Source organism: Canis lupus, chromosome 3 (genome assembly GCF_011100685.1).
Source record: "Canis lupus familiaris isolate Mischka breed German Shepherd chromosome 3, alternate assembly UU_Cfam_GSD_1.0, whole genome shotgun sequence".
NCBI lineage: Eukaryota > Metazoa > Chordata > Mammalia > Carnivora > Canidae > Canis > Canis lupus.
This window is the reverse complement of record NC_049224.1, coordinates 40,787,587-40,810,112: the sequence shown is the minus strand read 5'-3', so window position 1 is coordinate 40,810,112 and position 22,526 is coordinate 40,787,587. Positions and strand designations below refer to the sequence as shown.

Below are 22,526 nucleotides of genomic sequence, written 5' to 3'. Positions count from 1 at the left end.
TTAAAATTTTGTTTTAAAGAACAGACGCATGAGGGTACTTGGGTGGCTTGGTCAAGTGTTTGCCTTTGGCTCAGGTCATGATCCCACGGTCCTGGGATGGAGCCCTGCATTGGGCTCCCTGCTCAGCAGGGAGTTTGCTTCTCCCTCTCCCTCTGCCACTCTCCCTGGTTGTGCTCTCAAATAAATAAAATCTTTAAAAAAAAAAAAAAAAGACTCATGTTCACAGAATAGACCATACACCTACATATATACAGAGAGCTAATCACCTCTCAAAAAAAAAACCCTAAGATTTTACGTTTTTTACATATCCCATCACATGTAAATACCTCAGAGGGAAATAATAAGCATACTGGATTAAATAGTGTCCCTTCCCAAATTCACATCTACCCAAAACTTGTGAATGTGACTTTATTTGGAAGTAGGGTCTAGGTTGATATAATCAAATTAGGATGAGGACACAGTGGATAAGAGTGGACCTTAATCCAATGGCTGGTGTCGCCAGGAGGGAAACCAGATACAGACACGCCAGGAAAACCTCATGTGACAACAGAGGAAGAGACTGTCCTGGCACAGCTCCAAGCTACAGGACACTAAGGATGGCCAACAATTGCCAAAGAACAAGAATGGGTGGGGAAGGATTCTTCCCTAGAGCCTTGCGAGAAAGCATGGCCTGGCTGGCACCTTAATTATAGACTTTTAGCCTCCAGAACTACGAGAGAATAGATTTCTGTTGTTTTAAGCTGCCAAATTTTGGTGATTTGTTACAGCAGCTCAAGTGGACTCATATAATATCCCAAATCTGCATAAAGTTTGAACGTCTGTAAATTTCAAATGATGTACAACTGTATCAGACGAGGTGTCTTATTCAGTCACTAGGTTACTTTGAAAAGGCAAAAAGATAAACTTGATTTAGCGAGTACATTTATTTATTTATTTATTTAATTTACTATTATCTCATTAAGGCATAATTTATAGCAGGAAAAAACAGTTCCTGGTAACAAAATGCTACTGTTTTACAAAGAGTTCATGCTCTCATTATATATTGACTCAGTATGTTTTAACAACTTCAAAAGTGCTGTGGCATTATAGGGGAAAAGATTTTTTTTCTGCAAACGGTAAATGGCACCCTGTAGCTCCTGAAAGCACTTCAGTGTCCTGTAAGATATTCCTACTTTGGAGATGTCACAGTCAACAGAGAAGGGAATATTAATATTAGATTGTTCTGGAACCAGAGGCCTTGATTGAGGCTCCATGCTAAGTTCTTTTTCATCTGGACCTGTTCTAACTGTGTCCTGAAATTTCTTCTTTGCTTCTTGCTGTAAAGATGTTTGTTTACTGTTTGTTGAGTGCTGGTCTGTGACTTCTACTTCAGAATCATCAGAGCTGTCATAATCTACCAGACTTTGAGAAGCTTGTGGGGGAGACAGACCAGCAGCAGCCTGGAGCGTGACGTGGGGTTCCTTGGACATCACAGGCTGGTTCAGAGGTCCAGAAGCATTGGAAGCCCAGGGGACTGAAGCGTGGGCATTTCTGTGACTACCAAGAGCAGCCCAAAGGCTAAGTTCAGTTTGGTTGCTGCTTCGGTCTTGGACAAGTGAGGAGCTACAACCACAAATATTTATGCTATCTTTAAGTTCGGTTACATCAAAATATTTGCAAATTGTGAAAAAACTAGCCCCATCTTTTTGCAGTAATTTTAAATATCTAACAAAATATTCAAGGAAACAGGTTTCTGATGAAATCAAAAAGTCAAGAAGAACTGAAGAATCAAATCCTATATTTTTCAATAAGAATAAGAAAATACAGTGTGGATTGTAGCCATATTTATGTGTGTGATGGTTCCACATTTCTTTTTCTTGGGTCAAGCCTTCAGTAGCTTTACACTGTCTGAAAATGAAGGTGAGAAGACCCAAGATTAATGACTTTTTACAAAAGTAACAGTTTTAACATATAATTCACATACCACAGATTCCCCAGCAGATTACTTTTAATAATCCATGTATTCTTTTAAAAGAAAAAAAATTCAAAACAATCTCTTCCTCTACAAACTCTATATAAATCTAGCTCAATAAAATAAATAAAATCCACTGAATTTGGTAGTTCTGGTCATTGTCTGCTGAACAAAAGTCCTCTGTCTTCCTGTGTCTTAACATCCTCATTGCTACAAGTAACTAATTACGCAGGGTAACATGGGGCTGGAGACTGACCTCCTTCCTTTCCTTCCATGCTCTCCTCAGTAGGGCTGGGAATGGGACCCAGACTGACCAGTCAGAGTGCCTCATGCACCTGGCTACAATGATTGCTTCCAACATGGATCTGTGACCCAAGCAGGCTAATCAGATCCCCCCACCCTGGGACTTCTGCTGGAGCTATTAGAGATGATAACTATAAGCTAGGCATTGCTGGAAGCCCTGAGAATGAATTCAGAGTTGCAAGAGAGAGAAAAAGAGCAATGATCAATGACGCGACTGAATCCCATTATACAGTGATGTCTGATGCCAACATGCCCCCTTGGAATGAATTTCCAATTGTGAGCTAATAAATTCCATTTCTTTTTTTGTTTTGTTTTTTGCTTAGACTAGTAGTTTGTGTTCATTTCTATCCTTTTCAATAAAACTATTGTAACTAGTATAGTTACATTAAAAAAAAATTACATATGGCATGAGCACATGCCTCTTTGGCCACACTGAGGTGAAAAAAGTTCTAGATTTAATTCTGAGGCTTTCTCTTTCCTAAGCAGTAAGAAGTCTGCTTTGAGTACAACAGAGATCTATTCTAATAAGCATGTGCTTTTCCAGACTGAATTTTTATCTCACTGTTTAGGAGCCTAATTCAAATCACATGCAGGAGTTTTGTGTTCTTGATTAGAACCTTTTGAAAATTGGCCTCAAACACTTACAATCTGAAAGCAGCCACTGCCAATAGTGCCATAATACAAGAACTGGCAGCAGAGCTTTACACCATCGGTCATTAGTAAGAAATCCCTTTCTCTGAAGCCAAGAAAGGATGGAAATAAAGCAAATACTTTAGGGTTTTAATAAAGCAGAGCAGAAGTAGTGTAAAAGGTCATCAGTTATGAGCTTCATAACCAATTACAGACATTTGCCATGGGATGACATGACCCTGTGTACAGTGGCTTTCATAAAGCAGAAATAGGGTGAGCATACAGTGTCTTCAGTGACATAGCTTCATAACCAACCTCAGTATCTGCCTCGAGTTGCTATCAGCCCTAGTTCAGCTGTATAATAACATGAAAATTTTGAGTTGTTGCTTTGGTTACTTACAAGTTTGTAGTCACCTTTTTAAAAAGGTAAAAATGACCACATGGAAGCTCATTTTGGAAGAGTCAGTCTTGGGGGTGAAAAGCATTTTTAAACATAAATTAAATTAAAGTTCAGACAATGATACTAGCTTACTCCTGATTGCACAGGTAAAATGGAAGCTAAATCAGAATCCATGCTTTCTAGCTTCCTAGTCTACTTCTACTACCCTAGATCTGCCTACCCAGCCAAGTTTTCATAATGAGAACACAAATGTAATCTCATTTTTATGTAGGGCAGGGGTAACGCAAGGAATTGGAACTTATAAGGAAACCACAAGATTGTTAGGGATTTTTTCCCCCTTAATGATGGAAAGTAAATAGTATGTCCAGCACATTATTAAAAATGTTTTCTGCTTTGCTGGCATGTAGTTAGCAAAATTACTTTAAAATATACTAACCTGGTCAACTTTAGGTAGATGCCCAGTGATGCTTTGGCGGCCTCCAGCATGTCATCATCTTGTTCTATGAAGACCCTGGAGATCCACTCACATGGATTGTGTGACTGAAGAGAGGGCTGAAGATGAGGCTTTAAGAATGTCAATAACTCAGACATGAAACTCTGTAAATCAACTTCAAAAAAAATGCAAATTTCAAAGAGTGGACAACTGCTGATGAACGCATTAATGTGTTGCCTATATATAAAATTATTGCATTTCAAGTAATCCAACATGCATGATCATTAATTCACTTTCAAAAAGCCTGTGAGTGAGGAACTGTCTCTACTTTGCAAATAAGGAAACCATGTCAGAGGAAAAAAGTGAGTCACTCAAAAGGATACAATCAAAATGTACAACCAGGGGCACCTGGGTTGCTCAGTGGTTGAATGTCTGTCTGCCTTCAGCTCAGGTCCTGGGATGAAGTCCCTCATCAGGATCCCTACAGGGAGCCTGCTTCTCCCTTTGCCTATGTCTCTGCCTGTCTCTGCGTATCTCTCATGAACAAATAAATAAAATCTTAAAAAAAAAAAGTACAACCAGATTATCCACTTGCCACAAGTGCCAGATAATTATTTAGGAGAAATTAGAGTCACATGAATTCTTGCTAACAGCATATAAATGAATGAGTAGTAGGCAAGACAGCACTTCACTGGATGCTGCAGCTGTTACTAGAGGCAACAACGCAACCAAGCAAAAATCATTTGCCTTCAAAATAAGAGGAAAAAAAAATTTTTTTTGAAGTATTAAAAGAAAGTACCATTAAGCACAAAAGCCAAAAAGGATTTGAGGAGTTTTAACTGTAACTTAAAACTCTGAATTATAGAACATATGCCACCTAGTGTTGTAAATTATAACCACAGAGAATGAGATCTAACACATAGTAATTACATGTTCGAGGACATCCAAAGCAGTTTAAGGAAGTTGCTGCTTACAATTCAAACCTCTCACTAAAACTATATACTGCTTGTTTAGAGACATCTACTATTCCTTTTTAGCAGATGAAATGGAGGACATGTGGAGTTAAGATCCTGGAAGTTATATGCAACAATTTCTTAATAGATGCAACGTCTCACATGTTAGTTTCACTTCATTTTCTAGTGTTGATAATCTACACTGGTAGTTACCCAATTTTAGGAAGGAAATACTAATGAAATACTACAAATATCTGAATTGAACTGGCTACTATCACTTGCTTTGAGGTAACTCAATAGCACCTCTGTTTTTAGTCATTAAAAATGCCATACAAATTCAGTTCACCCCACAAAATGTTGACATGTTTCTTAATGTAATCCTAATCCTTTTTTAAAAGAAAATTTGATAAATTATAATTATGATAAAATATAGATTAAATTAGTGGGGTTATAGTCCTGAGATTTGATAATTATGTACTACTTCATATGAATAAGCAATTCCTCATTACTTTGCATATAAAAGGAGTTCAGAGAATTACCTTTTATTTCATTTGCTGAAGCACAACTTTGAAACTTGATTTCTAAGGATTTAATGATAAGTAGGCTTGCTGCTCTGAGAATCACGTGATCTGGACCATGGACACACTCACATGCAGGTTGAACTTCATCTCCACCAAAGCAGGGAGGTTTTCCACGGACAGACAACGTCTTCAATAAACCCAAATCCACAGCTTGCAAAACAGCATCCGCTAAAGCCAACATGTCTACATCTAAATGCTGGTCTGGTGGCATCAGGGCAGGGCCAGATCCCCAACAAAGGTCTTCACCCACTTTCCAGAGAAGGCACTTTTTGATGAATATGATGAACTTCCTTTTGACAAAAGCCTCAACAGGCCAGGTAATGACATCTAGCACACAAGAAGGTTTCAAAAATAAAATCCTCTGGCAAGTGAAATGTAGTTTCAGATGGATTCTGGAAGCTATAAGAAGTTCAAGCAATTCCAGGGAACATATCATGCTGTTTATTATTTTAGAGGTGTCTTGACAGCTCTTGAAATGCAGAGAAAATAAGGAAGTGTAAAAAACTTGAAAAATAGTATCAAAAGGAGTCAGGAACTGCTTTAAAATTTCTGTAATGATAAAAACAGTAATTATAAATGAGGAAAAATAAACGCTTCTTAAAACAATTTGCAATTCAGTTTTTATGAATATTATCACTTTATAAGATGAAAAAATGGATTTGGTTTATTTAATGTGAACACAGAATAACAGATAGTAAGATGTGGTATACATACACAATTATTACTCAGCCATAAAAAAGAATGTAATCTTGACATAAGAAATGATGTGGATAGAGCCAGATATCCTTATCCTCAATCCTCACTTATATATGAACTTAAGAAACAAGACAGATGAACATGGAAGAGAAAGAAAAAAGAGGCAAACCAGAATATATACTCTTAACTACAGAGAACAAACTGAGGGTTGTGGAGGGAAGGTATGGGAGGGGGATGGCTAATTGTGTGACAGGCATTAAGGAGGGCACTTGTGTTGAGTACTGGGTGTTATATGTTAAGTGATGAATCACTAAATTCTGCACCTGAAACCAGTATTACAGTATATGTTAACTAATTAGAATTTAAATAAAAACTTGAGGGGCACCTGGGTGACTCAGTCGGTTAAGCATCTGCCTTTGGCTCCGGTCATGATCCCAGGGTCCTAGGATCAAGCCCTGCTTTGGGCTCCCTGCTCAGTGGGGAGCCTGCTTCTCCCTCTCCCTCTGCTCTTCCTCCTGCTTCTGCTTGCTTGCTCACTCTCGTTTGCTCTAAGAAATAAAATCTTAAAAATAAAAACTTGAAACAAACAAATAACAGCTAATAACCATGGTTAATTATCCATTTTACAAATATCAAAAGTGATATAGAATAGCTTTAATTTTTGCCTTATGATGTTTTATTTTTAAAAAGGTATCTTCAAGAATTTTTTTTTTTTAAGATTTTATTTATTTATTCATGAGAGACACACACAGAGAGAGAGGCAGAGACACAGGCAGAGGGAGAAGCAGGCTCCATGCAGGGAGCCTGATGGGGGACTCGAAACCGGGACTCCAGGATCACACCCTGAGCTGAAGGCAAGCGCTAAAGCGTTGAGCCACCCAGGGATCCCCAAAAAGGTATCTTCAGTCAAAAAATTTGGAATGAGATTCTTTAGTTTTTCATACTTTGGGACAGATCAGATGCTGTAAATTAAGTTTTAATCCTCAATATAAACATAATGCTCCTTGGAAGCAAAAGAATGATATTCATAGGGAATCATAATTTGTACCTGTTTTTTGTGAACATGTATCTTTAAAGATTTCTTTTATTATAACAGTAAGGGTCCAGAGGCAATATACCACCTTCTCATTTTCAGGGTATTCAGAGAGATTTTTTTGGCAAAAAGCAACCCAGGAATTACTCAATGTTATCTATAAGTGAGAAAACAAAAAGAAGCAAGTTGTAATAGAAAATTTTCTTTATAATTGCAAATTATCTATTATATACAGTACAACTCTATATAACATTGTTTACGCTTGCAAAACAAAACAAAAGTACAGTTTTTGGTAAAACAAATATCCTAATATCCTTTAAGTAAAAAAGCTCAGTGTGCCATAGAAATAAAGGCTCAACTGGGAACATAAAAACATTAGTGGTGATTATTTCTAGGTTGGTAGAATGATGTGTGCTTTTTATTTTGTTCTTCATACGTTCTCTCATTTCTCAAATTTTTTACTACAAATACCACCTTTTGGTATTTAAAAAAATGTTATTTTGAGAAAGGAACAAGTAATTATAGCTGAAATAAATCAGTAAATGCTTACATTTATTAACTAATGCAGAGATAAGAGAAAAATCTGATGCTCAATTTGTTTTTTTTTTCATCATGCTCATTCTTAGAACTTATTGATATTAAACCTTTCAAAATGGCCTTGGTCTCCAGCGGAGGTTCCTAATCTTTTTAATTTTTTTTTTTTGAGAAAAGGAAGGAGGCCTACCTGTTCCTTTGAGAAACTGAAAAGAAGTTATGGACTGACTTGAAACCCATCCTTTGGGTGAAGAATTTAATTTATAATGATTTATGACATATTTAAGACTAATTTTTGGTACATGTCACTATTATAGTATTCTTACACTTTTGTGGATTTATATATTATTAAATGAGCAAACATTTTATTGATACAACCACTTGAAGGGTAAGATCCGGTGCTAAAGAACAATTTTAAAGAAACTGTAAAAGAAATAACATAATTTGATTACTTATCATACCTTTTCCCTCAGTTGGAAATACAGAAGTAGCGCAAGGCACTTTGCAGCCATGTGACATAACAATTTATCCGAGTTTTGGAACAAACAGGTCTACAGGAAAACAAATAAATTTACCCACGATTGCTGAATGTTCTAAAAACTTTTGTTTTAAAAAGATGGATCTAAACAAACAAAAAACCCCCAAAAGACAAATGGCTTACTAATTTAGAATCGATGTCAGATGATTTTAGAAGAATTTTAATTACATCTCTGTATTTCTCCTTTGCATGGGAGTCCGTTTCGGCAGACAATATTCTGGTTATCATCACTTTGATTACTGTTAACTGAAGGAGCGTTATTTCTCGGGCACTGAATATTGGCGAGTGTTTCTTCAAACGCACAGGCACTACAGAAATGGAAGCCAAATTGGCAGAGGATGGCTGATGCCTGCCCTGGACATCATGGTGGTTTGAGCATTCTGAAGAGGTAGTTGTAGAGCAATCTAGATCTAAAGATGCTGGGTTGAGATAAAAGATGTAATCATGGCTCTCATTTTCAAGTGTGGCTCCCAGAAGTACCTTCTTGTATAATTGTTCTAAAATGTCAAAGAAAGCTTTCATTGGGACCATTGGGACTGCCAAAACATATCTCATGAGAAAGCTGACAACTCCAAACTGTAAATATTAATCTCAGAAATGCGACAAATCTGTAAGATGTTTCTTCAGTAACACCTAAAATAGGAACAATAATTTTAAAATTACAAACGTTATATGCATCATATTACAGGGGAAAGGCATCTGTTTCCACTTAATCACTTAGTCTCTCAAGTTAACGCTAACGCTGATTGCTTAATTTCTAAAATGGAAAACTGGTAATAAGATTATTTTAAGACCATAAAAATGAAATGTATGCTTTCCATACAGATTTAAGACTGTAAAATTATTTTTAATTTTATCAGAGCAGAAACTTTGCCTTTCCTTTAACATTTTTCAGCGGCCCATGAGGGCCCCTCAACCTTGGCACTGCTGACATTAGGGACTGGATAATTTTGTTGTGTGGAGCTGGCCTGTGCAGTGTAGGAAGTTTAGCAGCATTCCTGGCCTCTATCCACTGGATGCCAGTAGTATGTCCCTTGGAAGGGCATAACCACCCAGGCTGACACTCACAGGGCCACCTCCAATTCATTAACTTCCACCTTTAACTTAACAGATGAAAGCCTAGCTGGAACGCTATGTGGTCAAGCTATTGTGGTTATTGAGGATTAATTCCCAACTTAAAATTAAATGATAATAGGAAGATCCTTGTTCAGTACTTTCAACAGTAAAGAGAAAAATGAAAAATGCCATGCCAAGAAAAAGATAAGATGTTAAGCAAAAGTAATCTAAACATGAACACACTGTCCTTGTAGCTGGATACAGCTTTTGACACTCCTGTTGTCTCAGACTCCGTCATGATGGAGATCAGTAAGAGTGGAGAAAAGGGAAAGGACACTGATGGTCAGACATGGCTTATAAAGCAAGGAATATGGACAATCATTGATAGATGACCGTTAGAGGAAATACTATGAGTAACAGGAGTATTAATGTAGTTACTTACAGACCAAGCATGGCAGGGAAAAATTTAAGACTTTGGCAGAAGCTAGAGATTCCTGAATATACTTCCAGTGGAATGCTGAGCCTCTGGGAATTATATGATCCTTTGGGGCTCAGTCCTTTAATTACCTTTGAGCCTTTGTAAATTGTAGATTGCTGATGGGAATGCAAATAATTCTTGTCTACAGACATGCAAATAATTGTCTGCTGGAGGGGCAACCCTTCCCTCAGCAGTGGGGTAGGGGGGAGCTAGTTGCACTTCTGTTTGTAAACTCAGTTCAACATTCCTTTACTCCACATAAATTATGGTTCTTTAACTTTTCCTTTAAAATCGTTGTGACATTTGCCCAGTTCTTTCATTAGTTAATGAGTTAAATAAAACTGCCGATACAAGTTGATTTTGTATGGGTCATGACTTTGTCCGCTTCCAATTTATCCTTTAATGAAGTCCAAGGACTTCCCTCATCTACTCCAGCTCATTTATGAATGCCCAGCCCATCTTTACCCCCTGTCCTCCCTGGAAGAGTCCTAGGGGACTGTCACTAACATTGGGTCTTACTTCGACAATGTGACCCACTGACCTGCCCCTGGTCTTGACACCTTCCTCTCCATCGGTTTCTCCCCTTGCTTATTAGCTTCTAAGGAGTTTGATCTCCTGATCATCCCCACAAGACAAAACTACCTTGTTTTTGTCCTATAGTATAAAAATAAATATTAAGAAGCCTATAGATTTTAACTTAAATTATGAATGAGACTTTGGTTTCTTTGAATCCTCTTTTCAAACTGTGGTGAACATGCCACAGGACTTGGAAACATAACTAATTATCAGCAACCTTGTTCCATCTATTAGGGATCAATGTTCTCTATTACCAGAATACTGCTCCCAGAAAGCAAAAATGGTTAATGTTCCAAGAAAGGGCTCACCATATTCCCAATAGGTCTCACTTCTACACTTCCTCTTTGACTCATCTCATTTCATTAAGTCCCCACATTTTCTTCTTTGAGAGATGTCCCATTTTAATGGACATTCTCCCTGTTGCAAGAGCCTGAATCAAATTATCTTCTTAATCATCTGGTAAGTTTTTTCTGCCACAAATCAGAAGCTAGCTTTCATAATCTACTTCAGAGTCTACTTTCATTGTATTTATTTCACCTTATATTTTAGTTATGACAATAACATTTTTCCCAATAAAACTGCTGGCATCTTTTATTGAAGTTGACATAAACTACTGACATTTTAATATGTCAAACATTCTGTGACAATAAACTATTTTAAGGTTTTAACTAATATCAGATGTGCAAGTCCATTATTATAATTTTTAGCCACAAATGGAATGCGTTTTATTTCAATGCTATAGAAGTAACAATACTTCCAGTAAGGGGCACCTGGGCGGCTCAGTCAGTTAGATATCTGACTCTTGGTATTGGCTCAGGTCAGGATCTTAGGGTTGTGGGATTGAGCCCCACACTGGGCTGTGTGCTTGGTGTGAAGTTTGCTCGGGTTTCTCTCCCTCTGCCCCTCCCCCTGCGCTCTCTCTCAAATAAATAAATCAATCTTAAAAAAAAAAAAACCACTTTCAATAATATTTCTACAAATCTCAAGTTCTTAAATTTTACCACGAATAAGATTGTAGTTACTCAGTTATTTTTGACGTACATAAAGGGGCCTTGATTTCTAGTGGTTCAAACATTTCAGCATGCAAAACTAGTGAATACCAGTAAATAAATAGATACATAGACAAGCAAGCAACCATTTCAAGGGGAAATGGGCTGTTCTCTATCATCGTGGGACCCAGTTCCTTTGATAAGAGTGGTTGTGAGTAATCAGACTGAAAAGCATGAACTGGGGGCCAATAAATGCCAGGCAGGTGTAGGGGTGCCAAGGACAGGCTGCCCCAAATGTGTCACTCTGGCACATTATTTTAAATAAAAGTTGCTTCAGAGACAGCCTGTGCAGGAAAGATACTGAGACCCTATGTTATGCAGGAAATAAATCTCCCATGGGAGATGTGTCCTCTGAGTATCAGAGGAGGTAGAGACATTCTGATGTCCAGAGATAGGACATTTAGAACCAGGAAGGCTAATATAAACAACCCTTTTTACTTTTTTACTATTTTACTAGCACAATCCAAATTCTCTTAAGAATTCCTTACTTAATTAGAGCCCCCAAAGTTAAGTTTTCTCTGTCCTGTCAATTCTTCACAGATTTACTGTCTCTTTGTCTAGAAAGTATAAAAACTGCCTATCTTGGTCATATCTTTAGTTGTCAATGTCATTCCATGGCCTCTGCGCCTAGGTAATAAAACTCTGTTTTTTTTCTGTTAATTTGTCTCTTATAAATTTAATTCTTAGTCCAGCTAGAAGATGTTGAAGGGTAGAGGGTGAATTTTTCCTTCCCTTTACAGGTACAAAGAGGATAGGTGCTAGGCTGGTTCCACTGTGACTAAGCATCAATCCTTCTTCATTACAATGTCTTTTAAAATATTGATGCTGGCCAAAGAAATCTGCATTGAAACAAATGTCTGTGTGTAGCCTATTGAGAATTGTAGCTTTTTTTTTTTTTTTTTTTTTTTTTTAAGGAATTAATAGTATTAAAGGAAAGGACAAATCCTGAAAAAATGAACTAGGGTATTTGACCAACCACACTTTTTTTCCTGAAGAGTCTGTTACAAGGGTAGTACATTTCAAGCGCATTTCCATGCTGGTCTGGAGGAAGGTATACCTACCAGACAAGCTTTTAAACCAGCTATACTGGATATATGTGAAAGATCTGTCTAGCCTGAAAAGGAAACAAATATTAGGAAAGGTCTAATTAGGACAAGGAATGGGTAGTGTTTCAAAGAGTTTTTTCAGAAAATACCTCTTGGCAGAGAATGAATACCAGTGGCCGAAGAGGATAAAAGCATAAAATTTGCCTCAAGTCTTTTACTGTTTAAGTGCTATAAATTATTTGAATTGTGTATTCTATTCCTAACTAAACCATACGTGTCTTAATATAAAAGTAATATATTCCCACTTACCTTCACACAAAATCGATGCTTCAGGAATAAGAATTGCTAAAGTTTAGGGGCACCTGGGTGGCTCCGTTGGTTAAGTGGCTGACTTCGGCTCAGGTCATGATCTTGGGGTCCTAGAATGGAGCCCCTTGTCAAGGTCCCTGCTCAGCAGGGAGTCTGCTTTTCCCTCTCCCCCTCCCCCAACTTGTGCTCTCTCAAATAAATAAAATCTAAAAAAAGAAAAAGAATTGCTACAATTTATTGAGTGCATACTATGTGCCAAACACTGTTTTAAATAATAGCTTCCCTGGGTGGCACAGCGGTTTAGCGCCTGCCTTTGGACCAGGGCGCGGTCCTGGAGACCCGGGATTGAATCCCACGTCGGGCTCCCGGTGCATGGAGCCTGCTTCTCACTCTGCCTATGTCTCTATCTCTCTCTCTCTCTCTGTGTGACTATCATAAATAAATAAAAATTAAAAAAAAAATAAATAATAGCTTCACAATAGCTTTATGAGGTGGATAATTATCACATCCATTTTAAAATAAGGAAATTAAGGCAAGGAGAGACTAAGTTACAGGGCTAGTTAAGTGGCAGAGCCAGGCTTTGGACACACAAAGTCTAACTAATATCAAAGCCTGTGGTCTTCCTCAAATTTCCTCTGATGCTCTAACTCTCAGGACAATGGATGCATAAAGGGTCTCTAATAAGCTTCCTAAGTGAAAATGGTAATTCACACAGTCTAATTTTTAACACTTTCTAGATTTTCTCCCGTAATACTGTAAATCGGAATACTCCTCCTTAGACATTTGCACATGCTGCAGAATATCTAAGCTCAAGGTGAATTACTATAAAACTTTCGAGTGCAAACCAAGATCAATTTTTTCAAAAGACACTCAGCAACTAAAGGTTAAAACATTAATCAAGCCATCCATTTGATTGAATTTTTATATTAAATTACTTTTAGAAGATACATCAAACCCAGGATGAAAAGCCAAACTATCCACAGATCATATTTTATCAGCCCATCAACAGTTTAAAGGCAGTACAGGGACATCTGAGTGGCTTAGTGGTTTAGTGTCTATCTTTGACTCGGGGTGTGATCCCGGGGTCCCGGGATTGAGTCCCACGTCGAGTCCCACGTTGGGCTCCCTGCATGGAGGCTACTTCTCACTTTGCCTGTGTCTCTGCCTCTCTCTCTGTGTCTCTTATGAATAAATAAATAAAATCTTTAAGAAAAAAATAAAGGCAGTATAAATATAGGTGACTAAGACCTTGGTTTTTCCTCGTTTAAAATAATTTCAAACTTTTACAAAAATTAAAACAGATCACAAGCTTAAAACTTAAAAACAAGATTTTAGGATAAAAGAAAAAAGCAGGAGAAAAATCTTTAGGATTCAAGGCTAGGCAAAAAAAGTCTTAAATGTGACCCCAAAGCAGAACTCTATAAAGTAAAAATTGATAAACTGGACCTCAAGAAAATTAAAAACATTTGCTCTGTGAAGGACTCTATTAAGAGCATGAAAAGACAAGCTATAGACTAAGAAAGATATTTGCTATTCACATATCCAACAAAGGGCTAATACCTACAATATATAAAGAATTCTCAAAACTCAGTATTTCAAAAGATAGTAATAAATAGAAACAGGCAAGAGACATAAACAGACCTTTCTCTGAAGAGAGTATACAGATGGCAAAAAAGTGCACAAAAAGATGTTCAACCACATTAGCCACTGGGGAAATGTAAATTAAAATCACAGTAAATACCACTATCACTGTAACTGAAATAAAAATTAATGACGCCAAATTCTGGAGAGGATATGGAGAACCAGACTACTCTTACATTGCTGTTGAGATTATAAAATGATATAGTTAGTCACTCTGGAAAACAGTCTGGTAGTTACTTTAAAAAACTAAACATACTCTTAACCATATGTTCCAGCAATAGCGCTCCTTGGTATTTACTTGAAGGAGTTGGAAATTTATGTCAACACAAAAACCTGCACAGATGTACAGAGCAGCTTTACTCATAATTTCCAAAACTTGGAGGCAGTGAAGATGTCCTTCACTGTGTGAATGGATAAACTGTGGTATATTCAGACAAAGGAATATTATTCAGTGCTAAAAATGAAACGCTATCGAGTTATGAAAGGACATGAAGGAACCGTAAATGTGTAGTACTAAGTAAAAAAAAGCCAATCTGAAAAGGCTATATACTCTATGATTCCAACTATACATCATTCTGGAAAAGGTAAAACTATGGAGACAGTAAAAAGATCAGTGGTTGCCAGGGGCTAGGGTGCTGGAAAGGGATGAACAGGTGAAGCACAGATTTTTAGGGCAGGGAAAAGACTGTATGATCCTATTATGATGGATGTGTACCACTGTATGTTCAAACTCAGAGAATGTACATATGTACATCACCAAGAGTGAACCCTAGCACGCACTATGGGCTTTGGGTAATAATGACGTGTCAACGTAGGTTCATCAATTATAACAAATATATCACTCTGGTGGGGGGGGGGTGTTGATAATACAGGGGAGGGGGGAAATTTCTGTACTTTCTGGTCAATTTTGCAATGCAGTAGTTGCATCTAACATATAACCTAGTAATTACATACCTGGGCAGTGTGTAATTACTTAATTATTACTTAATTTATTCCAGCAAAATTAAGACTTATATTCACACAAAAAACTGTACATGAGAGTTCACAGCAGGTTCATAATAGCAAAAAACTGGAGATAACCCGAATGTCCTTCAATGCATGAATGGTTTGCACATCCATACCATACTGGAATACTACTCAGCAACAAGGAAAGAACTATTGATGCACGCAATAATTTGGATAGTTTTTAGGGAATTATAACCTAAGAGAAAAAAAAGGCAATCACAGAAGGTTGCATATTGTGTGGTTCTATTCTTTTCTTTTTTTAAGATTTTATTTATTCATGAGAGACAGAAACAGAGAGAGAGAGAGAGAGAGAGAGAGAGAGAGAGAGGCAGAGACATGGGCAAAGGGAGAAGCAAGCTCCCCGCAGGGAGCCTGATGTGGGACTCAATTCCAAGACCCCAGGATCACAACTTGAGCCAAAGGCAGATGCTCAACCACTGGTCCACGAAGGTGCCTCATGTGGTCACATTCTTGAAATGACAAAATTAGAGAGATGGAGAACAGATTAGTGGTTGTCAGAGGTTAGGCAGGCCCCCATCCACTTAGTGGGTAGGGTTATAAAGGCCACCACAAGGATCCTTGTAATCATGGAACTGGTGAAGACAACACTAACCGATGTATGTGATTAAAACTGCATAGAACTAAAAAACAGAAACAAAAACAAAACAAAACAAAACAAAACAAAAACTGCATAGAACTGAATATACACATAGATAAATGATTAGAGGTAAAATAGGAAATCTGAACAGGATTAGTGGATTATACTAATGTCAATATCCTGGTTTTGATATGACAGTTATGAAAGATGCTGCCATTGGAGAAACTCGTCACAGGGTCCACAGGATCTCTCTGTATAATTTCTTACATCTGCACGTGAATCTACAATTTCTCAAATTAACAATTCAATTAGAAATATAATAATTTCAGGGCAGCCCTGGTGGCTCAGTGGTTTAGTGCCGCCTTTAGCCCAGGGCGTGATCCTAGAGTCCTGGGATCGAGTCCCACGTCAGGCTCCCTGCATGGAGCCTGATTTTTCCTCTGCCTGTGTCTCCGCCTCTCTCTCTCTCTGTCTCTAATGAATAAATAGATAAAATCTTTAAATACACACACACACACACACATATATATAAAATAATTTCAGAGGTCGATTAAGCATCTGACTCTGGACTTTGGCTCAGGTCATAATCTAAGGATTGTGGGATCGAGCCCCATGGCAGCTGCACACTTGGCAAGGAAGTCTGCTTGTCCCTCTTGCTCTGTTCCTGCCCCTGCTTGCTCTCTACTTCTAAAATAAATAAGTAAAATCTTAAAAATATATATATAATAATTGCAGCTATGGACATCAGCCTTCTGATCCCAAGCATTAATATGCATAGGATTTCACTAATATCAACTAAATATAAATGTATTTGAACTTTATTTTTAGAACTTTATTTTATTTTATTTTTTTTAGAACTTTAATTTAAAAAATTTCTAGACCAAAAACTGAGCATAATGGTATTTTAAATAATGTTACAAAATATTTTCTTAAAAAATATTCCTACGGAAAACTAGGTAGATTTTAAGGGCATAGTCTATTCATTAAAAGACATTTTGCCATCACTCAATTTCAAAATTATCAAAAAACCAGCTGCTAGTGATTTAATCCTTCTTTGCAGAAAACAATAACAATAAAAGTGTCACTATTTTTTTTAGGAGATTTTCTTAGGCAACCTATATTAAATTTGGAAAAGTAATTACTTTCATGGTCGATGTTTCAATAAAAAAATGCTTTTCTTTATATGAAAAACTATTATAGTTTGTCAATCAACTCTGCCCAATTCAAAATTGGGCTTTGGCCTAGTGCAACAATAGGTTCAAATGTAATCACAGCCCAACTGGTCATACTGTATATTGCCCCATTAATGACGATGCTGTGATTCTAGAGGCAGAAGCTGAGGCACTCTGAACAAAGGCTATCTTTTAGGATTCTGATAAATAAATAAGATAGCAATCATTTTATCCAAATAAATAAATGAGTGGTTAGAATCTACCTAACCTGTTCAGACCACTCGAGGGTAGTGCCAACATTAGGGGAGGCTGATGAGGGTGGCTAAGGCACTGAGAAGGCCTGGAAGACAAAAGGATAGAGGTTTCCATCATCCCTGTCTACCATCAGGCCATTACAGCTGGTCCACTATAATTACAAGAGGACCTCCCTCTCCTAGAAAGATAGAGGGGAAAGGGATATCTTGCAGAGCATCTTACATCTTCCCTTTGCCCTCCTACTTCTATTCTTCACCTTTCTTCATGCCCTAGCATGCTCCAATATTGGAATTCCTTGGGAGAACAGTCAGACAAGAAAATGAAATAAAGGGTATCAAAATTGGAAAGGAAGAAGTAAAATTGTCTCTATTTGGGGATGACATGATTCCATATAAAGAAAATCCTAAAGACTCAACCAAAAAAATGTTAGATCTAATATCAATAAATTCAGTTGAAGTTTCAGGATACAAAATTAAATATGAAAATCAGTAGTAGTTCCATGCACTAATGACAAATTTTCTGGAAAAAAAAAGAAATTGATCCCATTTATAATAGCATCAAAAATAATAAAACACCTAGGAACAAATGTAATTAAGGAGGGGAAAGATCTCTGAAAAATCACAAGACACCGATGAAAGAATTCTAAGGCACAGGGATCCCTGGGTGGCGCAGCGGTTTGGCGCCTGCCTTTGGCCCAGGGCGCGATCCTGGAGACCTGGGATCGAATCCCACATCAGGCTCGCGGTGCATGGAGCCTGCTTCTCCCTCTGCCTGTCTCTGCCTCTCTCTCTCTCTCTGTGACTATCATAAATAAATAAAAACTTAAAAAAATAGAATTCTAAGGCACAAATACATGGAAAAGTAACCTATGTTCTTGGATTGGAAGAATTAATATTGTTAAAATGTCAATACTACCAAAAACCATGTATAGATTCAATGTCATCCCTCCTAAGAGTCCAATAGTATTTTTTACAGAAGTAGAAAAAATACTCCTAATATTTATATGGAGCCACAAAAGACTCCAAGTAGCCTAAAAAATAAATTAATAAATAAATAAAAATTCCTGAGAAAGAACAAAGACATCACAGTTCCTGATTCCAAGCTACACTATAATGCTACAGTCACCAAAACAGTACGGTACTGGCATAAAAACAGACCAACAGAACAGATTTGAGAGCCCAGAAATAAATCCCCACGTATGGAGCTAATTAATATCTGATGGGAGAGCCAAGAATATTCAATGCAGAAAAGAGTATTTTCAATAAATGGTGCTGAGATAATTGGATATTTGCATGTAAAAGAATTAAATTGGACCCGTATCTACACCCAACAAAAATTAACTCAAAATGGATGAAAGACTTAGATATGAGACCTGAAACTATGAAAATCCTAGAAGAAAACATAGGAATAAAGCTCCTTGACATGGGTGTTGGTAATGAGTTTTTTGGATGACACCTAAAGCACAAGCAACAAAATACATAAGCGAGTAGAACTATATCCAGCTAAAAAGCTTCTGCATAGTTGAATAAATCATCAGCAAAATTAAAAGAAAACCTGAGGAATAGAAAAAAATGTTTGCAAAGTATACATCTAATAAGGGGTTAATACCCAGAATATATAAAGAATTCATACAACTCAGTAACAAAATACCATAAATAATCCAATTTAAAAATGGTCAAAGGAGCTAACTAGACCTTTTTCCGTATAAGATATATAAAAGGCCAACAAGGTACGTGAAAAGTTGCTCAATATCACCATTCATTAGGGAAATGCAAATTAAAACTACAATGAGATATCACCTCACTGCTGTTAAGAATGGCCATCATCAAAAGAAGACAACAAATGCTGGCAAGATGTGGAGAAAAGGGAATCTTTGTGCACTGCTGGTGGCAATGTAAATTTGTGCAGCCACTAGGGAAAAGCAGTATGGAGGGTCCTTAAAAAATTAATAATGAAACTACCATATGATATGGCAATTTCAAATCAGACTATATCCAAAAGAATCAAAAACACTAACTTAAAAACATATCTGCACCCCCATGTTCCTAACAGCATATTTGTAATAGCCAAGATATGGAAGTGAGCTAAATGGATGAAAAAACTGTGATACACACACACACACAAAATGGGAGTATTATCTAGCCATAAAAAATGAGAAAATAGTTTCATTTGCAATAACACAGATGGACCTTAAAGGCATTATGCTAATTCAAATTAGAGAAAGACAAATACTATACAATCTCACTTGTATGCGGAATCTAAACAAACTCATAGAAAAAGAGATCAAACTTGTTATCAAAAGCAGAGGGTGGGCCAGAGGGGGAACTGGAGGAAGGTGGCCAAAAGGTACATACTTCCAACTATAGGTTAAATAAGTGCTAAGAGTGTAAGGTACAATATGATGACTATTGCTTTAAAGCTGCTAAGAGAGCAAATCCTAAGAGTTTTTATCACAATAAAATTTTTTTCTCTTTTTCTTTTATTTCTCTTTATTGTATCTATAGTAAAGTGGATGCTAACTGAATCTATCGTGGCAATCATTTCACAATATATGTAAATTGAACCATCATGCTGTATGCCTTATTCTGATATAGTTATGTATGTCAATTATTTCAGGGGAGATTATAAAATCAGGGGGAAAAAATGTTGGGATCTTTAAGTGTTCAGTCCCCTGTATCCTCTCTCTTCTTAGAGCAATTTCATAGGTGCTCAATGTATTTAATTATTATCTCCATGCTGACAACTCCAGAATCCATAGTTAGGGTCTAGCTATCTTCTGGGCTCCATACTCAAGTAGCTAAATGCCATCAAAGTTCCACTTGGAGGTCCCACAGGTACCTTTGGCACAAGTTCAACTCAACTTCTATGGCCCCTCAAACTTGTTTTCTCCTACCTCTCAGTTTATGGTGTCTGTATCTCCTAGGCATCCAAGCTAGAAATCTGGACCTCTTTCTTTCTGGACCCTTCCTCACCCCACTTCTCTTTACTCTCACTGAGAAATCTGGATCTCTTTCTGAACCCTTCCTCTCCTCCATCCTCTCTCACCCTCCACACCACTTCTACCCCAGACAACCAACAGATTTCTTGCTAAGTGCACCCTGCACCCCTTTCTTCTGAAAAACCTCTGCAAAGTCCAAAACCCTGGACACAGTTTGGCAAGTCCTTTAAGATCTGCTTCTTGGAATCCTTACCAATTCCACCCCATAAACTAAGCTACAGGCTTCCTCTAAGGCCCTCAAAACCGTTCATTTTAAGGGTTCCCAAGTTTTGTTTGGCACATTCTTTCTGACTAAGCCATAGTCAACCTTCTCCCTCACTTCCAACCTTTAATTTGGAAATCTGCGGTCCTGGGAAACTTTTTACATATCCAACTCAGTATTAGGGGGGCCCTGCCAAGTGTTCCCTCTGCCTATACTACCTATACTCAGTATTTACCTCGTTGCATTGTTTATAATTATTTTCTAGTTTGCTTTCCCCACACTTGGGACTATGAGCTTCCCTGGGCAGGACTGAGCTGTTTGCTCACATAAGCCAATAGGTAGCTCATGAGGAAAGCACCAAAACGTGTACTCTTGAATGAATGATAGTGTAAAAGAAAACATCAGGGGACAAATTCAAAGTGTTTGCAGTGACTCCTATCTGCCACATAACATCTCCTTACATGAAAGCAATTGTATATTAAATTCCTTCCTTTATATAATTAAATAGGCCTTTTTAAAAAATTTTATTTATTTATGATAGTCACACACACACAGAGAGAGAGAGAGAAAGAGAGAGAGAGAGAGAGAGGCAGAGACACAGGCAGAGGGAGAAGCAAGCTCCATGCACCGGGAGCCCAACATGGGATTCGATCCCGGGTCTCCAGGATCGCGCCCTGGGCCAAAGGCAGGCGCCAAACGGCTGCGCCACCCAGGGATCCCCTAAGTAGGCCTTTCTATGTGGACATTGGTGTTAGCCAAATGTCCGGTGTGTTAGGTGACTTAGTTTAAAATAACGTCAACGCCTGTTTGGATTACTATGTGGCCTTCCACATTTGCAGTAACCTTGCTCCAGCTAGTCTTTTTTCCAGTGAGCAGCCAGCCAGTGATCTTTTCAGAATATAAATACGATACTGTCACTTCCCTACCATGGCTTACGAGGTCCTGCAAAGATCTGCGGCCTGTCCCACACCCGCAACGTCATTACCAATCATCCTCCCTCTTACTCACTCTGCTCGACTACGCTGATCTTCTTTCTTGCAGTTTCTGTTAAACAGCAAAGGTTAATCCAGCATCAGAGGCTTTGCACTGTTGATTCTACCTGCCAGCAAAATTCTTCCCCACGCCCCCACCTCCTCCCAGATCGTGCCAAGGTTGGCTCCTCCTCATTCAGATCGCTGCTCCAATGTCACTTCCTCAGAGACCTTTCCTGACTACCTCTCTAACCAGCAGGTCCTAGTCAAACTCGATCCTATTGTTCTCTTCGACTTCCTTTGTATAAGTTATCCCTATCTGATAATTTTGTGTTTATCTGTCTCCCTGGTTAAAGCGAGAGCTCCACGGGGACAAGTGATTCCATCTACCTTGTTCCCTCTTGTCTCCCTAACGGCTGAAACAGCTCCCGGCCAACAAACGCTTGCTAAATGAATCCATGCACTCAATGGACAGGTGCATCTCGCGTATGGTCCGGTCTCCTGTCCCCTCCGTTGTCAGAGATCCGTCAGGGTGCCTGTCCTTGCAGGAAGGCTCTTGCAGCGTCACCGCCATCCCAAAGAGAGTCTTCTTTTCCTCGCCGGGCGAGGCAAGCCCAGCCTGGTAGCTAAAGGGGCCTCAGGGACCCAAAGACGAGCTGCGGACCCGGCACCCGCGCCTGAAAAGCGCTGCGGGGCGGGGGGGGGGGGGGGGGCGGGCGGCGGCACGCGGCGTCCCTCTCTCCTCGCTTCCTGGGGACTGCCGCCTCCCCAACCTTAGACTCCTGCACCAGCCTCTCAGTCGGCCGCACACACGCCTTCCTCGCCGCCGCTCCCAGTTACCTGCCGGGGATCTGGCGTGGGAGACTCAGCCTTCGCACCGCCGCTCCAAGGACCAGGGGCACCCTCCCGGCCACCGTAGTTCTCGGAAAGCGCCTGCCGACCTCCCCTCCCGCATGCGCAGAGGGCCCGTTCGGCGGACGGCGTCTCTTAGCAACCGCGTCGAGTCCCTCCGCCAGGGGCGGAGCGTCGGAAGCCTCAGGGGGAAGCCGAGGGGGAAGTGAGCGAGGCCAATCCGAAACGAGTCCCAGCCTCGGTCGGCACGCCTCTCCTAACTGTCG

The 22,526-nt window shown here is 38.7% G+C and overlaps 1 protein-coding gene across 18 annotated transcripts; it reads right to left on the bottom strand.

Moving 5' to 3' along the window:
* Positions 1-904: 904 nt before the first annotated feature.
* LINS1 (lines homolog 1) lies at positions 905-22,401 on the bottom strand. Of its 18 annotated transcripts, XM_038532647.1 has the most exons (10): positions 22,249-22,369; positions 21,446-21,481; positions 12,567-12,676; positions 12,273-12,325; positions 8,176-8,685; positions 7,976-8,065; positions 6,996-7,137; positions 5,210-5,800; positions 3,721-3,892; positions 905-1,887 (listed from the first exon to the last, which is right to left on the bottom strand). In XM_038532647.1, exons 5-10 carry the CDS (start codon positions 8,605-8,607, stop codon positions 1,014-1,016), a joined length of 2,301 nt encoding a protein of 766 aa, XP_038388575.1. In that variant the 5' UTR covers positions 8,608-8,685; positions 12,273-12,325; positions 12,567-12,676; positions 21,446-21,481; positions 22,249-22,369; the 3' UTR covers positions 905-1,013. The 18 variants fall into 18 exon arrangements, with proteins under 18 accessions (XP_038388575.1, XP_038388571.1, XP_038388582.1 ...); XM_038532643.1 differs by lacking the exon at positions 12,273-12,325; XM_038532654.1 differs by lacking the exon at positions 12,273-12,325 and having other exon boundaries at positions 8,176-8,549.
* Between the last annotated feature and the right edge of the window lie 125 nt (positions 22,402-22,526).

Bases quoted from the DNA above. Each gene is read 5' to 3' on its own strand.
- LINS1 (XM_038532645.1), bottom strand. From the start codon at position 8,607: ATGAGATATGTTTTGGCAGTCCCAATGGTCCCAATGAAAGCTTTCTTT. The intron at 7,138-7,975 runs GTATGATAAGTA...TCTCACTTATAG, and splicing joins ATTTCCAACTGAGGGAAAAG to ATAACATTGAGTAATTCCTG. The intron at 3,893-5,209 runs GTAATTCTCTGA...TTTTTTTTGAAG, and splicing joins TTCAGCAAATGAAATAAAAG to TTGATTTACAGAGTTTCATG.